This window comes from Cornus florida, unplaced genomic scaffold (assembly GCF_030987335.1).
Source record: "Cornus florida cultivar Cherokee Brave unplaced genomic scaffold, ASM3098733v1 CherokeeBrave_3.0.0_Hap2_Chr07, whole genome shotgun sequence".
NCBI lineage: Eukaryota > Viridiplantae > Streptophyta > Magnoliopsida > Cornales > Cornaceae > Cornus > Cornus florida.
This window is the reverse complement of record NW_026775577.1, coordinates 79,755,894-79,774,660: the sequence shown is the minus strand read 5'-3', so window position 1 is coordinate 79,774,660 and position 18,767 is coordinate 79,755,894. Positions and strand designations below refer to the sequence as shown.

Sequence of the window (18,767 nt, the reverse complement as noted above, 5' to 3'; positions counted from 1 at the left end):
GGTGAAGTTGAGCCTAGATCTAACGGAATTTGCATCGGTGACGCTCAGATCTGTTTCGGAGTTCGTAATTCATGCCTTTGCTTCGATCCGAAATCATGATAGGGGGTGAGAACTCCAATACAGTAGAGAACGTCCAGCAGGTGAAACTTGATGAGTTGATGAGCATGATCGAAGCTCTTCGCAGAGAAAATGCGGATCTAAGGACTGAAATGCAGCGCCAAGAAGCTCCAGTAATTCCGCGACTGCTCCCGGTAGGAGAAGAAGGTACACGTACCGATGCGGCACATCACGGCGAGGAGGTCGGAAATAATCTGATAGATCCTCACCGCGAGGAAATCCGGCCAAACGGTTTGCCGCCAAACCTTCGTCGTATTGATGATCGTGAAGGATTAACTCACGTGGATCCACAGCGTGAGTAGATCAGGCGAAACGAACCAATGACTTTTGATCCACATCAAGAAACGCTCAGCCGAGGTGAAGCAATAGAGTTGGATCGTCACAAAGCTATGCCTCCATGTCGCAGAGATTTTGTTGAGGACAGATCATTCGATCTTATCGGCCTTCCATGGCGGACTATCACAGCTCAGAGAGGAGATCTGTAGACCAGAGAGCAACCGCGGGGTTCCAGAGGGAAAATGAAGCACTCTGTTCAGCAGCTCGAACGATTGATTCACCGTTCACCGATGAGATTCTGAATGCTCCGAGTCTGAGGAAATTTTCCATGCCCGTTTTCATTCTGTTCGACGGAATGACCGATCCGATCGATCATGTGTATCACATCCAGTTGAAAATGGCTCTGAACACTGATAATGACTCTTTGATGTGCAAGTGCTTTCCTACGAGTCTAGCTGGACCAGCTCTCAATTGGTTCAAGAACCTGCCGAGGGGCTCAGTGGATAGTTTCCGAAGCTTGTGTGATCGGTTCATAAGCTAATATTATGGAAATAAGCGTCCAGCGAAGGACATTTCGAGCCTATTCACAATGAAGCAGCATGATGATGAGCGTCTCCAAGCTTTCCTAACCAGGTTTAACCTTACCAAGAGCATGGTGATTGAATGTCACCCTTCAACGGCAGTTCAAGCATTTATACTGGCCATGACTCGTGGCACCCCATTCCACACAAGCTTGGTGGTGAACACGACAAAAACTATGGATGAACTTAATGAAAGAGCCGATGGATTTGTGCGCTTGGAAGAAAAAGAGGCAGCAAACGCTCGGAAGACATCCATCATATCCACGGAGGAAAAGACCAAAGCAAAGATCAAACAAAAGCAGGTTCAGCCGCAGCGCTCCTCGTGGAAATCTGAGAAGAAGCCCAGAGAGGAAGAGCTGGTTACTCCATTGAAAGTTACCTTAGCAAGACTGTACCAAGAAAATAAAGATAAGTTTCGACCTCCTTTACCAATCAGATAACCCCTCGAACAGAGGGATCAGTCTAAGCACTGTGCATTTCATTCTGACTTTGGCCATCAGACTAACGAATGTAGGAACCTAAGGAGACAGGTAGAGATGCTGATAGCCAGAGGAGAGTTCGCAAGTTATATTCAAGGCCCAGCGATGGAACAGAACCGACCAATGGAGCACGTGAAGAGGAATCAGAAGTCGAATTCTCACAACACGCAACCAGTCCGAATAATCAATGCAATTCACGGTCGGCCTGAGCCTGCTGAAGAGTCAGATGAACTGCTTCGAACACGCCTTCGCCAGGCACAGATGAAGAGAAGGATAGGCAGTGTAAACACTCTGCACCAACAGAGCGCATCAACGCAGATAAAGTTTGACGGAACAGATCTATTGCGTGTTCAGATCCCTCATAAGGACCCGTTGGTCGTAAGTTTGACAGTGGCCAAATGCTTGGTGCGCAGAGTTCTGATTGATCCTGGAAGTAGTGCGAACATCATGCCAAGGGATACATTTGATAGGCTCGAGATCAAGCAGGATCGGCTAAAATCCACCGGGAATCCTCTACTAGGGTTTGATGGAAAACGAGTGGAGCCCGTCGGTATAGTGGAGGTAGCGGTACATGCTGCCGAGAGGGTTCTGATGGAAACCTTTGTGGTTGTTGAAATTCATCTCTCTTACAATCTTCTGATGGGCAGAGGGTGGATCCACAGAGTTCAAGGTGTTCCTTCCACTCTGCATCAGGTAATGAGATGCCTGGGGCCAGACGGGACCAAAGTGATTGACATTCATGGGGACTAGGTTGCAGCTAAAGAATGTTATTTAGTAACGCTGAAGCATGCCGGAAAAGGGAAAGCTCCCATTCGTTCAGCAAGTCCGAGATAGCAATTACAGGAGCCTCCCTCTAAGCAGAATGGGGAGGAGGAGCCCGTGGACTTGACTAAAGAACCCCTGGTTGATGTGCAGATCGATCAGTTCCGACCGGAACGAACAACCAGAGTGGGGGAACGACTCGCTGAGGAGGAGAAGCAGGAGTTAGTTAATTTCTTGTCTCAAAACGCAGATGTATTTGCATGGAGTCACCTAGACATGCCAGGGATCGATCCTTCTGTATCTTGTCACTCCTTGAACGTTAATCCCAATGCAAAACCTGTAAAGCAGAAGCAGCGACGGTTTGCTCCCGAGCGCAACCGGATCATTGCCGAGGAGGTTGACAGGCTGCTTGATGCGAGGTTTGTAAGAGAAGTGTACTATCCTGACTAGTTATCAAATGTTGTCGTTGTGCAGAAGAAGAATGGGAAATGGCGAGTGTGCATTGATTTCACCAATTTAAACAAAGCCTGTCCGAAGGATAGCTTCCCGTTGCCAAAGATTGCTCAAATGGTGGATGCAACTACTGGATATGAACGTTTGACCTTTTTAGATGCTTATTCAGGTTATAATCAGATCCCCATGGACCCTGCTGATGAAGAAAAAACTTCTTTCGTTACCGAACGCGGGACGTATTGCTATAAAGTCATGCCATTTGGACTGAAGAACGCCGGAGCAACTTACCAAAGACTTGTTAGCAAAATTTTTAAGGGACAAATAGGGAAGACCGTGGAAGCTTACATTGATGTATGGTGGTAAAAAGTAAGAAGAAAGTTGACCATGTGAAACATCTATGAGACGTATTTGATGTGTTGAGGCAGTATGGAATGAAGCTCAATCCAACCAAGTGCTCATTCGGTGTAAGTTCTGGCCAATTCCTGGGGGCACGTGGTTAATCTTAGAGGCATCGAGGCAAACCCTGCCCAAGCAGAAGCTCTGACTAAGAATGCCGAGCCAACGACAGTCAAAGAAGTGCAAACACTTACAGGACAGATCGCTGTAGCCAGTTCATTTCCAAATTGTCAGATCGCTGCAAACCATTTTTTGACACAATACGAAGCCATGGCAGGCAAGTTTGGGGGGATGAACAGCGCCTAGCGTTAACTGCTCTGAAAAAGTATATGCAGAACCTTCCGGTCCTGTCAGCTCCAGAATCGGGCGAAAAGCTATTTTTATATCTTGAAGTATCCAGCATCGCGACAAGTGGTGTTTTGATCCGCTATGCAGAAGGGAAGCAATATCCAGTATTCTACGTTAGCAAGACAATGACTGAGGCCGAAAAGCGTTATTCAAAGGCAGAGCGGGTGATACTCTCGCTAGTGCATGCGAAAAGAAAGCTTAGGCATTATTTTGAATCCCATCCTATCATCGTTCTAACCACTTTCCCTATCAGAATAATCCTGCACAAACCAGATCTCCCAGGAAGAATGACGAAGTGGGCCATAGAGTTAAGCTCATTTGATATCACATACGAACCTAGAACAGCAGTTAAAGGGCAAGCGATGTCAGATTTTTTACTAGAATGTGATTCAGAGGACATGGAGGAAGACCTTCGTGGTTGCTTATGGAAATTCTTTGTTGATGAATCCTCAAATCAGATGGGTGCAAGCATTGGGATCAAACTACAGACGCTGAAGGTACATCCTTAAGTTAAGCGCTTCGGCTTGAATTCGGAGCCACGAACAATGAGGCGGAGTATGAAGCACTGCTGGCAGGAATTACGCTTGCCAAGGAGCTGAAGGTCAGGAATTTGACTGTTTTTAGTGACTCGCAGTTAATTGTTCGGCAGGTGAATGGCGAGTATGAAACCAAGGATGAAACAATGGAAGCATATCATTCTGTTGTTATGCGGGAGGCCAAAAACTTTGAAAAAATTGAATTCATTCAAATTCCAAGGGAGCATAACGAAGATGCCGATCGGCTAGCATATAGTGCCTTGGGTTCTGGAGAAACATTGGCAAGGGTGATTCCAGTAGGAATATTAAACCAGCCATCCATTTTCAAAGAACCTTCGGGCTCAGATCCTTGGCAAGTGAATGTTATTCCATATGAGCCAAGCTGGATTGATCCGATCATAACTTACATACGGGATGGTACTCTGCCTGAGCAAAGAGATGGGGCTAGGAAAATCAAATCGAATGCTGCAAAGTACGCCATAGTGCATAACCAGTTGTACAGAAGATCTTTTTCCGGACCGTAACTAAAGTGCGTCACCCCTACAGAGGCTCAGCAGATACTACGAGCTATTCATGAAGGTGTATGTGGAAACCACTCAGGGGGGAGGTCTTTAGCGTACAAAGCAATGACACAAGGGTACTTCTGGCCGAACATGTCGCGAGATGCGGAAGAATTGTCCAGAAGGTGCGATAAGTGCCAAAGGTTCGGACCACTGATTCACCAACCACCTGAGGACTTGCACATAATGGCCACACCATGGCCTTTCGCACAGTGGGGGATGGATGTGGTTGGTCCTTTACTAACTGCAAGAGCTCAGAACAAGTATGTGCTGCTGGCTACAGATTACTTTACTAAGTGGGTGGAAGCAGAGCCGTACTCGAGCGTTACTCAAACTCATGTGAGACGGTTCATTTGGAGTAATATTATTTGCCGGTTTGGTGTTCCGAGGTCAATCGTCATGGATAATGGGACCAACCTTGACAGTAAGCAAGTAAGAGGGTTGTTGGAGGAATATGGAATTAATCAAAAGCTGGTGGCAGTAAGTCACCCCCAGGCCAATGGACAGGCGGAAATCACAAATAGAACAATCTTTGCTTGTATCAAGAAGAAGCTTGAAGAAAAGAAAGGACAATGGTTAGATGAACTGCCGAACGTCCTATGGGCTTACAGAACGACCCCAAGGCGACCGACCGGAGAAAGCCCATTCACCATGGCGCATGGTACCGAGGCAGTTATACCGGTCGAGCACTTGGTTCCGACTGTTCGAAGCTTGGCATGGAACCGAGAGCATAATGACAGTATGTTGAGGTTTAACCTCGATTTGTTAGAGGAAAAAAGAGATGCAGCGGCGGTAAGGCTCGCATCCTACCAGCAGACGCTTGCGAATAGTCATAACAAAAAAGTAAAGCACAGAGACTTTACAACGGGTGATCTGGTTCTGAAAAGGAAGGTGGGGATAGTCAAAAAGATGATGCCACCATGGGAAGGTCCATACAGAATTGCAGAAGCCATAGGAAAGGGGGCATATACCTTTGAGACCATGGCCGAAAAGTTGGTTAACAAGTCTTGGAATGCTACTTCTCTGAAGAGGTATTATCAATAAAAAGTTGAATTTCAATATTGAATTTTCAATTGAATACAGGCGAATGTACAAGTTTATGAGATTTATAAAAATAGTATTCCTCTTTAAGAGGTTGATTAAGTAAAAATAGCAAAGCCAAGTGGCAAGTGGCATTCTAGCCGAGCGCCAAGCACTTAAGCAAAGTAAGTGGCAGCTGACACTATGAGCCGAACGCCAAACACTTGCTAAGAAATAAAAAGCCAAGTGGCAAGTGGTATTCTAGCCGAGCGCTAAGCACCTAAGCAAAGTAAGTGGCAACTGGCACTATGAGCCGAAAGCCAAAAACTTGCCAAAAGAAATAAAAGAGTGAAAGTGGCAAGTGGCATTTTAGCCGAGCGTCAACCACTCAGCAAAGTAAGTGGCAGCTGGCACTATGAGCCGAAAGCAAAAAAACTTGCCAAAAAAAAAAAAGGTAAGTGGCGTTTTGGCCGAGCGCCAATCGCTTAGCAAAGTAAGTGGCCTTCGGCACCATGAGCCGAACGCCAAAAACTTGCACAAAAAACTACTTTTGCTGTGACACACTAGCTGAAAGCCAACCACTGACATACAGGGAAGAACCAGATCAGATCATTAAACCAAAGAATTTACAGAAAGAGTTTGATCAGAAGTAGGCCATCTCATTAATAATAAAGTTTAAAGAGTTACAAAAACGATGAGGTATACAGATGGCAAAAATACAAAAGAAGGAAAGTCAATAAATCAAAAAGGTTCTAACTAAGAAGCGTTTGCCTCTTGATGGTGCTGGACGGTCTCCTCATCATTGTTGGTGTCACCATCCTCACGGGGAGGAGAGTCGAGCTGAATGACAGAATCGTTCTGCTGAGTCCTACCCTCAATAGCGTTAGAAGAATCATTCCGCTGAGGGTTATCTTCAGCAGCAGTAACAGATGGAGTCACGGTGGACAGAGGAAGAATGTCCAAAGTCAGAGCAGCAGAAGGAGTAGGAGTGATCCGGGAAGAAGCAATCTCTTGGCACTCATCAAATATGCCCTCAGCAGCGGTGGAGTTTGGATCGGCATAAATACCCGGAGGGTTAATCTCCAGCTCCCTGTCAACATCATCAGGGGTAGAACCAGTTTGACCCTCACCCGGAACACGATCGGCATAACCTTCTCGGAACCCCTGAGCATATCTGAGGGCCCCAACTCTGGAAAACCGAGCATGCAAAGCTAGCATACCACCATTTACCCTACTAATGGTGTCGAGTAAAGCATTGCGCTCGTCCAAAGCCCTTTTCTCAAAGGCCATCCGAGCGGATTGCTCATCACTCAGAAGGCGTAGCAGTTCTTCTTTTTCAGCCTTAAGGGATTCCTGCTCGGTATGCCAGACGCTCTTCTCGAGCTGCAATGCATTCCTCTCATCTTGAAGAGAGTCGGTCTCCTTCCTCAGCGAGTCCCTCTCCTTTTCAACCTTACCAAGCTGAACCATCAACCCGGTTTTCTGAGCAGCCAAAGCATCGTTCTCCTTGTTCACTGCATTAAGGCTGTCAGAGAACGTACGAACCTTGGCGTTCACAAGCTCAACCTGCTTTTGCATAGCCATCATCCCGTACAGGGTCTGTAGAGATATACAGGACAACTGGTTAAGCCGAGCAGATGGTTAGAAGAAACTAAGTGTAAAGACTGTATAAAGATTTATTGACTAAGAGGCAGAAGTTACCTCCATGGCAGATAAGGGAAATCGGCTGAACACTTCCTTCTGAGACAGACCCTTGGCTACCTCAATGTCCTTGGGAGTCCACATGCTCCTGTAGTATGCCATAGCGGTCTGACCATCCTTGAACATGGTCTCATTCGGTTTTACAGACGACCCGTCTGTTCGAATGAAGTGAGGGTTCCATGGTGCCGTTCCTTAGGCAGAGGCATGCCCAGAAGGGGTAGGGGGCCTAGTCTGAGGAGGCCTTGCTAGAGGTAGCACATTCGGCCCAGAGGGCCTAACCCTCTGTGACAAAGGAACATCATCGAGGCTAAGGGCACTATCAGGCTGGTGCCTTTTTCCTCTTGCCTTTTCCCGTGCGGAAGCAGTAGTAGAGCCGGCAAGATTGTTGACAGAGGGGGTTACGTTTGGACTGACGGTCGCTGTGTTGGAGATTGGGTCAGTAGCTGTCACGATCGGATCGGTGGAAGGAGTGGTATCAGAAAGGGTAGCAGAGGAAGATGCTGAAGCTGGTGAAGAATTTGCTGCAGGGGTGATAATAGGCTTGGGGGCAGTTTTCCTCCTGCCAAAGGAAGGGATCTGGAGTTGACTCATTGTCTTGCCGAGGGCTGAGAGAGCAAGGAGGTTGTCTGAAGTGAGGAGGTCTGAGCAGGAGGGAACGTTGGTCAGAACGTACTGCTTCAGGTAGTTATCCCTATCCCTGCACACACCGTAGCTCAAATCATCACAAGGAATGCCTAAGGAACGGCACAAGAAAGTACAAAAACGGGGAATGCAAATCTCGCAAGGACAGTCACTCTTATGGGTTTTGTATTTCTTGTAAGAAGAGACAGAGCGCTCTCCAAAAGCGCTCGGGATAGGGAAATCCTCCGCAGCTGGAGGAAACCAGGCTCCCCTAACCCCAATTATATTTTTCCTCCAACCCTTCTCGGATTTGATTTTATCTATGCAGATGGACCTCTTCTCAATGGGGAAAAAGTGGTAAAACGGTTCATCAGTTCTGATCTTGCTAACCTTGTAACAGAGGAGAAGATCTATGAGGTCCAGATCTAGACCTCTGTCACGGATCAGAAGTAGCATAACAGACAAAATCGTAAGGAAATTTGGGTTTACTTGCAAAGAGGAAAGTTTCAGTTTGTTGAAAACGTAGCAAAAGAAGGGATGTAAAGGGAACTTAAGGAGGTTAAGATGAAGGTGTGAAAACAGAACCTCGCCGGGAAGAAGGCCAGCACCGGTTCTAATATTGACCTCTCTAGGGCAATTTCTAATTTGTATATCGTCAGGGAGGTGAAGTTTCATGCGAAGAACATCTAGATTTACAGTCATGGTGAGAATGAATGAAGATTTTAAGGAAGAGAAAGAGGTTTTCCGAAAGAAAAATGCAAATGAAACTAACCTTAGAAAGTGAGAACGGCAAAGAGTACTGCAAGGTCGTTGGAAGGAGGATCTTTTGCAAGAAATCGCTGGAGAAGATTCGAACAACAAAAAGTGAGATGGAGATGGTAAAGAGAATTGATGGAACATCTATGAGGCTTATAAAGACAAGGTGGGCCCGAGGGCCGAGGAGTTAGGAAAGCGAGGAGTTTTTTGAATCTCGAAACGTCGACTCCCAAATCTAACTGTCCATTCTCCCACGCGATCTTCTCCAGTCGTCAGGTCATGATTAGCAGCCTCTAATAATTACCCCCTAATCAATAGGGAGTAATTATGGGGGCAGTTGAGGATGCAATAAGTGGCATGGGCCGGTTATGGCTCGCTGGCATGGGATCGAGTCAAACAATTGAAGTATGGCCCATGCAAAAGCACCATGGAATGGGCCGAGCTTGGAGGATCCACTGAAGAAGATCAAGCCCATTGGAAAGTCAGGCCCAAAAGGAAGAAAACCCTTGAATAGGAGCCCTATGTAATCAATTAGTTAGAATATTTGTAATGGTCTATAAATAGACCATTACGGGTGGATAAGAAGGGGATTTTTTGATTGGAGTGTAAGAATTCTAGAGAGAGAAAGGAGAATGAATTTCTTGCATCTTCAGCCCCGGACAAAGAACTCGGTGGCCCTGATGAGGCACGACCAGTAGAAGCAGTCTCACGCTCCGCAGTATGTGCAATAGATAACCCCCTAAATGGAGTCTTTGGCCTAGCATTCACATGAGCATGAGCTGGAGTAGGGCGACCATGTAGATTCCATCATGTTTCCCTAGTGTGGCGCGTACGCCCTGATCACACCTCAACTTGCTCTTGTCATCCCGTTTCCCTCCTTTTAGAGGATTGGGCTTGTATCTTGAAATCTGTTGTTAGAGTTCATACAATTTTACAAAATTACCAACCGAGGAATACGTCTCTTCCACAGCCATCCATAGCTCTTTAGCTGTTTTAACAAACGGAAACCCTTTGCTTATCTATGGCTGCATTGACTGCAACAACCACGTCATAACTAGTGCATTATTTGCACTCCACTCTTTGAATTCAGGATCGCTCTTGGAGGGATACGTGACAGTCCCTTCGATATAGTTGATCATCCTATGACCAGTGATATGCATATGAGCAGATTGAGCCCACTTCATATAGTTCGTTTCATCCAGCCTAACTGTCGAAATACAAAGGCCAAGATGGTGATCATTACTACCTCCCAATATTGGAGTCAGACTAAGAGAAGACCCGGCTTCTTTTGAAGTCACCTCTGAGCCAGACATTTTATCAAACAGTTTCTGGGTATACAATCCTTAGAAACAAAAAGAACAAAATATGTAGAGAACCACCTCTCTAACACACAAACTTCAACTAGAAAGATTACTGTCTTCTAAGATGCATAAAAAAACGACCACACAGTCACCACACAAACCCTAGAAAGCAACAAAGTAGACCATACCCGAATCGCGAACGACGAAGAAAAAGCCGTTGTTGCAGAACCCCGTGAACACAAAAAAGACACCAATCGAGACTACAATAGATAAAAATTAGGTCCAAACAAATCCCATCTTGGAATTTCTTCAAAACCCTTCACACCCACTAGGGTTTACATAAACTTGCCCTAAGGTTTCAACTACACCCCTGTAGCTTTACAAACCATGCTCTGATACCATGTTGACTTTAAGATATAATCAAATCAAGAGTAAGTGGAGATAAGTCCTTGAGGTCTCGCTTTCGAACCGCACTCCTGACTTGAATAGTGCGTGTATTGTGGGGCCGATACACATGCTCTAAGAAAAAAAAAAAATCAAAAGTAAGTGATGAAGAAGAAGAAGAAAAAGGGAAGAAAGCGGATGAGAGAAAAAGAGAAAGAGATTGGGAAAGAGAGAAAGAATGAAAGAATACTTTCATCCTTCCACCACATTCTATTTATAATAACAAGTTTCAGAAATTACACATAAGTCCCAACATTATATAATTAATAACAAATAAGCCCCTGACAACAATATATACATATATATGTTGCACCGTGCCCCCTGATTTGAAATCCTGGCTCTGTCCTTGCTATGCTCTGATACCAAACTGATGCCGCCTTATCAAGAGAGGGCAAACAATTGTTGTCTAAAGCAAGAGAAAAATAAATGAAGAAGGAAAGGAATGCTAGAACAAGTAGAAAAAGACAAGCAAATAATCGTTGCTGCAATTCTATTAAGAATATTATTCATCGCCGCTCTTTCCAATACCCTAGCCACCCTTTATATAGAGTCTCCTAGCAATCCTACTATAATTGGCTTTATTACAATAAAGGAAAAATAATAAAAATCTGAAATTACTTAAAATCAGCAAGTTTCCAAAAATCAGAACATGGACAGTTTCCAGAAAAACAGAATATGTCAAGTTTCCAAAAATCACAAAGTTGATAAAATCATTGACTGCATCACACCATATATACCAATGGTGTGTTTTATAGGTTCTTCTAATAGAATGAATCTCTTACTCCCAAATCTTCGTTCTCCTATCTTATGTTGTACTTGGAATTTAAAGACTGTTGTCAAAATGTGTGGTGTATTTAGTTGCAGAGATTTCTTGTTGATTTGGCAGACATGAAAATTCTGCATGATTCGTTGGTCTTCATTTTCAATTTTGTACATGGAGTTTTATGCATTAAGACATGGTTATTATTAATTTTATTTCTTTCTTTATACTGATATTAGGTATTTTGGACCTTCTTTTGAACTTTCCGAGCTATCATAGATGGAAGTTCACTGATGTGATGAGAAACATTCTCAAGATAGTTGTTAGTCTTGTATGGGTCATCGTTCTTCCACTATGTTACATGCGTAGCAACCAGTTTGCTCCTGACAAACTTAAAGATGTGATGTCATTCCTTAATCAAGTGAATGGTGTTCCCCCATTATACATCACAGTTGTGGCTTTATATTTGCTTCCGAATTTACTGGCAGCAGTTTTATTTGTTTTCCCAATGCTCCGTCGTTGGATTGAGAACTCAGACTGGCATATCATAAGGTTTCTTCTTTGGTGGTCACAGGTAATTTTGTTGCACTCTTTTTCTCTTCTATGCTAATGCACGTTCCATTCAAGTTCATTTGATTAACTGGTGGGAAGTGTTTGTAGCATGATTTATGTGATTGAAAATGTGACCTAAATTTCAATTGTCACATTTCAAAAACTTCCGTACTTTCTAGTGCATGGCATATTAACAAGTATTACTGATTTAATTTTTGTATTTCTGATATACTGATTTTCATCTCAATTATAAATTCCACTTGCTCATATAAACATACACAAAGATATTACTAGGTGCTGAACTTATATTACTGTTGCAGGAAAAGAGCTTTCTTTTTCGTAAAATCTGTTTATATCATTGTTTATAATACTTGAATTTCTCTTAGAAACTTAATATTAATTTGTTCAACAGTATACTTATATTATATCTGGTTTTATTTCAACAATATTCATCAATTATTGGCCATAGATTGTAGTGATTTCAATATGGTACTTTATATGATCTATCTGCAAATCTCCCATTGTGTCATTAAATTTGGTGGTCCTTCAGGATTAATATTTGCTAGGTAAAATTCGTTGTAATATTAGTCTATAAAAAAGAAACTCAAGTTTGTAATTCCAAATAAGCTTCAGTTGGGACCTTAAACAGATGTCTTGAACTGACATATGCTTTAAGACACTTTCAGAGAAAGAGCTTAAATTCAGGGATCGGATGTGGTTCAGGCATCAAGGTTTGGTGTCTCTCAAAGATGCATGAGATAAATTTCTAAGTACTTCCTTGAACAGTTCAAGAATTTCCACATCAGTTATTCAAGGTTCATATCACTTTAATTCTACAATAATAATTTTTTTTTCATACCAATTGTACAGGGACGCTTTCTCATGGTTATCATCCCAACATAACTTAAAAACCTCTATAGTCATTAATGAACACCAATTTCTTCTGCCTTGCTCTTAAAAACGGCTAGTCATTAAATAACAATCAATTTTAAAATTAGAAGTGCTGCACGGTTTTGAAATCTCTTTCATTTGACTTTCAAATACTGAAGCTATAAATAAATGTTTTATCTTCTGAATTAATGTTTTCACTTCTCTACAGCCCAGAATTTATGTCGGAAGAGGAATGCATGAGAGTCAATTTTCACTTGTAAAGTGAGTTTAGTGAGTAATGCAATTTATGTTATACTCAAATTTTATACTGCTATAAACTTTAATTTGTTTAACTAATTGAAGCTTTTTACCGTTGGACCTTCAACAATTTCAGGTACACTCTCTTTTGGGTGGTACTTGTGTGTTGCAAGTTAGCATTTAGCTTTTTTTTTACGGTAGTTGCCACATCTTTTTTCCTTTTTAGACTTTTGATAAGATGGTAGTTGAGAAATCTTTTATTTTATCATTCTTATAACTCAATCTCGTTGTCTACATTTTCCAGATAAAACCTCTAGTCAAGCCAACAAGAGATGTAATGAATATTAAGCGTGTTCAATATACTTGGCATGAATTTTTCCCAGACGGTATCCATCTACTCTCTGTCTTTCTTTTAATGCTCTTCTTCTCAACATTTTAGTTTCAAGTAAAAATTGTTTGGTCTACATTTCTACGCAGCTAAACACCACTATGGAGCAATTGCTTCACTCTGGGCACCGATAATCTTGGTGTGTCTTACTAATATCCATTTCCTTATTTCATTTAAATATATATTAGTTTTCTCATCTCAAGGTGTTCAGGTAATAGTTTGTTCATGGGAAAGTTTCTTGTATGACTTTACAAGTTTTGTTGCAGCTTTATTTTTTGGATACTCAAATTTGGTACGCTATATTTTCAACTCTCTGTGGTGGCGTTATTGGGGCCTTTGATCATCTAGGAGAGGTAATTTCTTTTATCTTTCAATTTAAATTTTCATCATTCTCCCTCACCTTATGTGGTCATGTACTAATGTACTTCATAAAAAGTGAGTTGTCTACACAGTTTGTTGTTCTTATTTGCAACTATGTTTGGCTTGAGAAATAAAATTGTGAGGTTATATTCAAGAATATATACAAGAATAGCTATACTTTGATCAATTCATGTTTATTAACTTGCAGTTCTATCTTTGGATCACAAATTTTTTGTTCCTATCCTACATCTAGATTTTTCAGAGAATCTTTTTTAAATAATTATAAGGAGTTGTATCATATCTTGCTTGTAGAACAGGTACCTAATTTTTTTTTTCTTTGAAAATTATTTTCCATTGAAGCGTATCATGTTAGGCTATTCTTTTATAATGTTAGAATGTAATTATATTTATAGTTGGGGTATTCTGTAATTCTCTATAATATGTGACGTTTAAGCCCCTTATGTATTAGGGCTCATGAGATTGACAACAAAAGGGAAAAAGGCACAGCGCCTCCATTGTTTTCTCTATCTCTCTCTTTAGTTTCTACATGGTATCAGACAATCCGCCATTGTGAGTGTGATTGCTTGGAGAGTTGCAGAGGCTATAGGGTCCCATTTGCGAATTTGCTTGGCGAGTTACAAAGCTTCCATCCGTGAAGCTTCATTGGTTCTTTCGCCAGTTTGTCTTCGTCGGCAGAGTCGTGATCGCGACCTCTTTTCTCTTCTTTACAGCTTGCCATCCGTGCCTGATTTGTGGTTGGCGGTTGATTTGTAGTCTTCGCCATCACCCGTTGAGTTGCAGAATTGCTCGCTTCTTGTGAATCGGTTCGTTGGTCAGTGTTTTTCTTTTCTGGCTGGGAGTTGCAGAGCTCGGTAAAGAAGACGAAGTCGTTGTGGGGTGTTTGGCCACTGGCTTGTGTTGTCCAAACCCAGTTTATCCTATTCTGACCGAGTGTCCAACTACACCGGATCCGTATAAAACTTGGTTACCTAGATTCGGCCCGAGTACCTGCCTACAGCTTCGGCCCGAATACCCGCCTACAGATTCGGCCTGAATCTAGATTCAGGCCTGTCTTCTTCAGGTTTGATAATTTTTTTTTGGTCAGTTTCTCTTCTCCTCTTCTCCTCTTCTGGGTTCCTGGTTCGGTATAGCCACCACAGACTTGCTCTCTTCCTCTGCTTCTCTCAATTTTCCCATGACTTCAGTAAAGCTCAATAGCAAGAATTATGTCTTATGGGCCAAGTCAGTCGCCATTTTCTTGAAAGCCAAAGGCTTTGGCACCCATTTAGTTAAGGATAAACCTAAAGATGGTGACGCCGATTTCGCTTTATGGGAACAAGGGGGTGCTCAGATAAACCTAAAGATGGTGACGCCGATTTCGCTTTATGGGAACAAGGGGGTGCTCAGCTTATGTCTCAACAACGGACTTCTACCCCATCGTCCATGGTTTCATTTGCCCAATTCGGTAGTGCGCCTGCATGTCTCTTGTCCTCTCGTTTGAATCCCTGGAGTCTTGACTCTGGAGCATCTGATCACTTGATTGGTAGCTATCATCTCTTATCTGATTTCCATTTTGCTCCTTCATCTCAAAATGTTACTCTTGCTAATGGCTTATCCAATAAAGTTTCGGGTTTAGGAACCACTCATCTCACATCTTCTTTGTCTCTCTCCTCTGTCTTATATGTTCTTCAATTTCCTTTTAATTTGCTGTCTATTAGTAAAATTACTAAATCTCTTCATTACTCCGTTACATTTTATCCCACATGTTGTATTTTTCAGGATCTCATGACGAAGAAGAAGATTGGTACGGGACATGAAGTTGGTGGCTTGTATTACCTTGATTTTGACCCATCTCCCACGGCTCTTCAGTCGTCCTTGTCTTCCTTCCAGTGGCACTGTTGTCTTGGCCACCCATCATTATCCATTTTGCAACGTCAAGTCCCCGGTCTTAGTCGTGTTGAGTCATTGTCTTGTGAAGCATGTCAGCTTAGTAAGCATTGTTGTGTGTCCTTCAAACCTAGAGTTCATAATTGTGTTGCTAATCCTTTTGAATTGGTTCATTCAGATGTATGAGGACCAATCAAACATATTTTTATTAATGGATTTCGTTATTTTGTGACATTTGTGGACGCTAATTCTCGTATGACTTGGTTGTTTTTAATGAAAAATCGTTTTGAGTTATTCTCTATTTTTCAAATATTTTGAAAACAAATGAAAACCCAATTTGGGTGTTCCATTAAAGTTTTACGTCCTGGCAATGCCAAAGAATATTTCTCGGACCCTTTTACGACTTATTTTCAAGCTAAGGGCATCATTCATCAATCATCTTACACTTATACTCCTCAACAAAATGGAGTCGCTGAACGTAAAAATCGTCGTCTCTTGGAAGTGTGTCGTGCCCTTGTATTCCATATGCAAGTTCCCAAACGATTTTGGAGTGATGCTGTTCTTACGGCCTATCATCTTATTAATCGGATGCTCTTGTCGGTGTTACAAGGGAAATCTCCTCATTCTGTCTTATTTCCCGATTCGGCGTCGTTTAATCTTCCTCCTCGGGTCTTTGGGTGTGTTTGTTATGTCCATAGCCTTGGACCCGGTCTTGACAAACTCGACTCTCGTGCCACTAAGTGTGTTTTCCTTGGGTATTCTTGCACCCAGATTGTATCGTTGCTACAATCCTCCACGCTCTGTTGTCCCATTGCGGGTTTATACTCGGCGCTCCCGACTGCCTAGTTCACTCCCTCCATCTTCTTCATAGTTGTTAAAGACTCAAGGCGCACAAAAGCGCAAAGGCCTCCTTGAGCCTGAGGCGCAAGGCGAGGCGCGCGCCCGACTAAAGCAAGGTGCACAATGGAAAAAAAAAAAAAAAAAAAAAAAAAACCACCCAATAATGATGCAATAGTATATATAAAGATGCAAAAGTAAACTAAATCAATTACTTAAGTTCAATATTCAACATAAAGGTGTTGTAACAAAATAAACCAGATTTCAATTAGCAAAATAAACTTGATTTCAATTAGCAAAACTAGATTTCATGTCAATTAGCAAAACCAGATTTCAATTTCAAAGCAATATTAACATTTCAAATTAAAAAAAAAAAATCTTTGTAATTTTCCTTATTGTTCATCAGTACTGTTTTTATGATTTTATCGTACTATATATAATATCTATACACTTGGAACACAACAATTATATAAATAGCAATCCTAGCAAGGCTGAGATCTTCATAATCAGAAAAAAGACCAATGAAATTAGATTCAAATTGATCACAAAGGAGATAAAGGATTAAATGAAAATTGAAACCAAAACACTACTTTGATTAAAAAATCTGTAAGTTTTGGAAAATTAAATTTTAAATGCCAAACTTAAATAAGTTCTGCCGAAGAAGAAGAAGAAGAAGAAGAAGAAGAAGAAGAAGAAAGAGAGAGAAAAGAAGAGAGAATAATTCTGCCAAAGAAGAGAGAAGAAGAAAAAGAGAGAAAAGAAGAGAGAGAAAAGAAGAAGAAGAAGAAGAAGAAGAAGAAGAGAGAAAAGAAGAGAGAGAAAAAAAGAGAGAGAAAAGAAGGAGATTTGCTGAAGGAGAGAAGAAGAAGAGAGAAGAAGGAGAGAACTTACCTGGATTCGTGAGAGAGCAGTCAGCAGTCAGCAGTCAGCACTCAGCAGATCGCAAGCCCTAGCCCTCTGTCTTTCTCTTTGCTTGAAGTCACTTTCCTTTTGCTTTTCCTTTTATTTTATTGTTTTTCATTTTGTAAAGTTGTCCAAAACAGTAACAATAAACACATAACAAATAATAAACAAATAACAAATAATAAAAAAATAACAAATAACAAATAAAAAGACGAGGTTAAAGAAGGCGCGCCTTTGGTGCGCTTGGCGCCTTGCGCCTCTACCGTAAAGGCGCGCGTTTGTGCAAAGGGCCGCGCCTTAGTCCCTTTCAGGCGCATGACTTGCGCTAGTAGGTGCCCTGCGCCTCGGGCGCGCGCCTTCGGCTCTTTTAACAACTATGATCTTCTTTGGAGTCATTGGATCCGACACCACCTACTATACCTGATGAATTTCCTATTGCTCTTCGTAAGGCTCCCTGATCATGTGTTACTGCACATCCCATTTCTAACTTTGTCTCTTACAGTAATGTTTCATCCTCTTTCTCATGTTTTTTATCCAAAGTATCAGCTACTTTTGTTCCCAAGACATTGCAGGCTGCTCTCTCTAATTCGGATTGGCACTAAGCCATGGTAGATGAAATGGATGCGCTTCACCGTAATCGGACATGGGATCTTGTTTCCTTACCACCGAGATCCAAAACGGTTGGTTGTAAGTGGGTCTACACTGTTAAATACCGTCATGATGGGTCTATTGAACGGTTGAAGGCTCGTCTTGTGGCAAAAGGGTACACTCAGACCTATGGTATTGATTATGATGAGACATTTTCTCCTGTTGCTAAGATCTTTTTTATCCGAGTCCTCATCTCCATTGCTGCCAATTGTAAGTGGCCGTTGTTTCAATTAGATGTGAAAAATGCCTTCTTACGTGGTGACTTAAATGAAGAAGTTTATATGGAGCAACCAACTGGGTTTGTTGCTCAGGGGGAGTATCACCATACTGGTTGTCGTCTTAGGAAGGTCTTATATCGATTAAAACAATCTCCAAGGGCTTGGTTTGGAAAATTCCCTGAGGTTGCATTAGCATTTGGTCTTAAGAGATGCCAGACTGATCACTCGGTATTGCACCAGCACACCAATGCTGGCTTCATTCTTCTTGTGGTGTATGTGGACGATATTGTGATTACAGGCAATGATTCTGAAGGCATTGTTAAGTTGAAATTGTTTCTGTAAAATTGGTTTCACACTTAAGGACCTGGGTCAACTTAGATATTTCTTGGGTATTGAAGTTGCTAGATCCAAGAAAGGTATAAGTTTGTTTCAAAGAAAATATGTGTTGGACTTGTTAAAAGAAACAGGTATGTTGGGTGGTTTTCCCGCTGATACTCCTATGGATCCAAATACAAAACTATTGTCTGATGAGGGTGATATGTTTGACGAGCCTGGTAGATATCGACGTTTAGTTGGGAAATTAATTTATCTCACTATCACCCGACCTGATATTTCATATGCAATTAGTGTCGCAAGTCAGTTCATGGGAGCTCCTAGAGTACCACATTGGAATGCTCTCCTATGAATTATTCGATACCTCAAACAAGCTCCAGGATTTGGGTTGCTATACAAATC

The 18,767-nt window shown here is 42.0% G+C and overlaps 1 protein-coding gene across 1 annotated transcript in view; it reads left to right on the top strand.

Moving 5' to 3' along the window:
* The window catches only part of LOC132267333 (callose synthase 5), a 62,724-nt gene that overhangs the window by 18,333 nt on the left and 25,624 nt on the right, over positions 1-18,767 (top strand). Inside the window, exons 13-18 of the mRNA XM_059768480.1 lie at positions 11,351-11,685; positions 12,763-12,815; positions 12,928-12,988; positions 13,096-13,177; positions 13,269-13,318; positions 13,446-13,532. Of these exons, the coding sequence (XP_059624463.1) occupies positions 11,351-11,685; positions 12,763-12,815; positions 12,928-12,988; positions 13,096-13,177; positions 13,269-13,318; positions 13,446-13,532 (668 nt within the window). The remainder of the gene's footprint in view (positions 1-11,350; positions 11,686-12,762; positions 12,816-12,927; positions 12,989-13,095; positions 13,178-13,268; positions 13,319-13,445; positions 13,533-18,767) is intronic.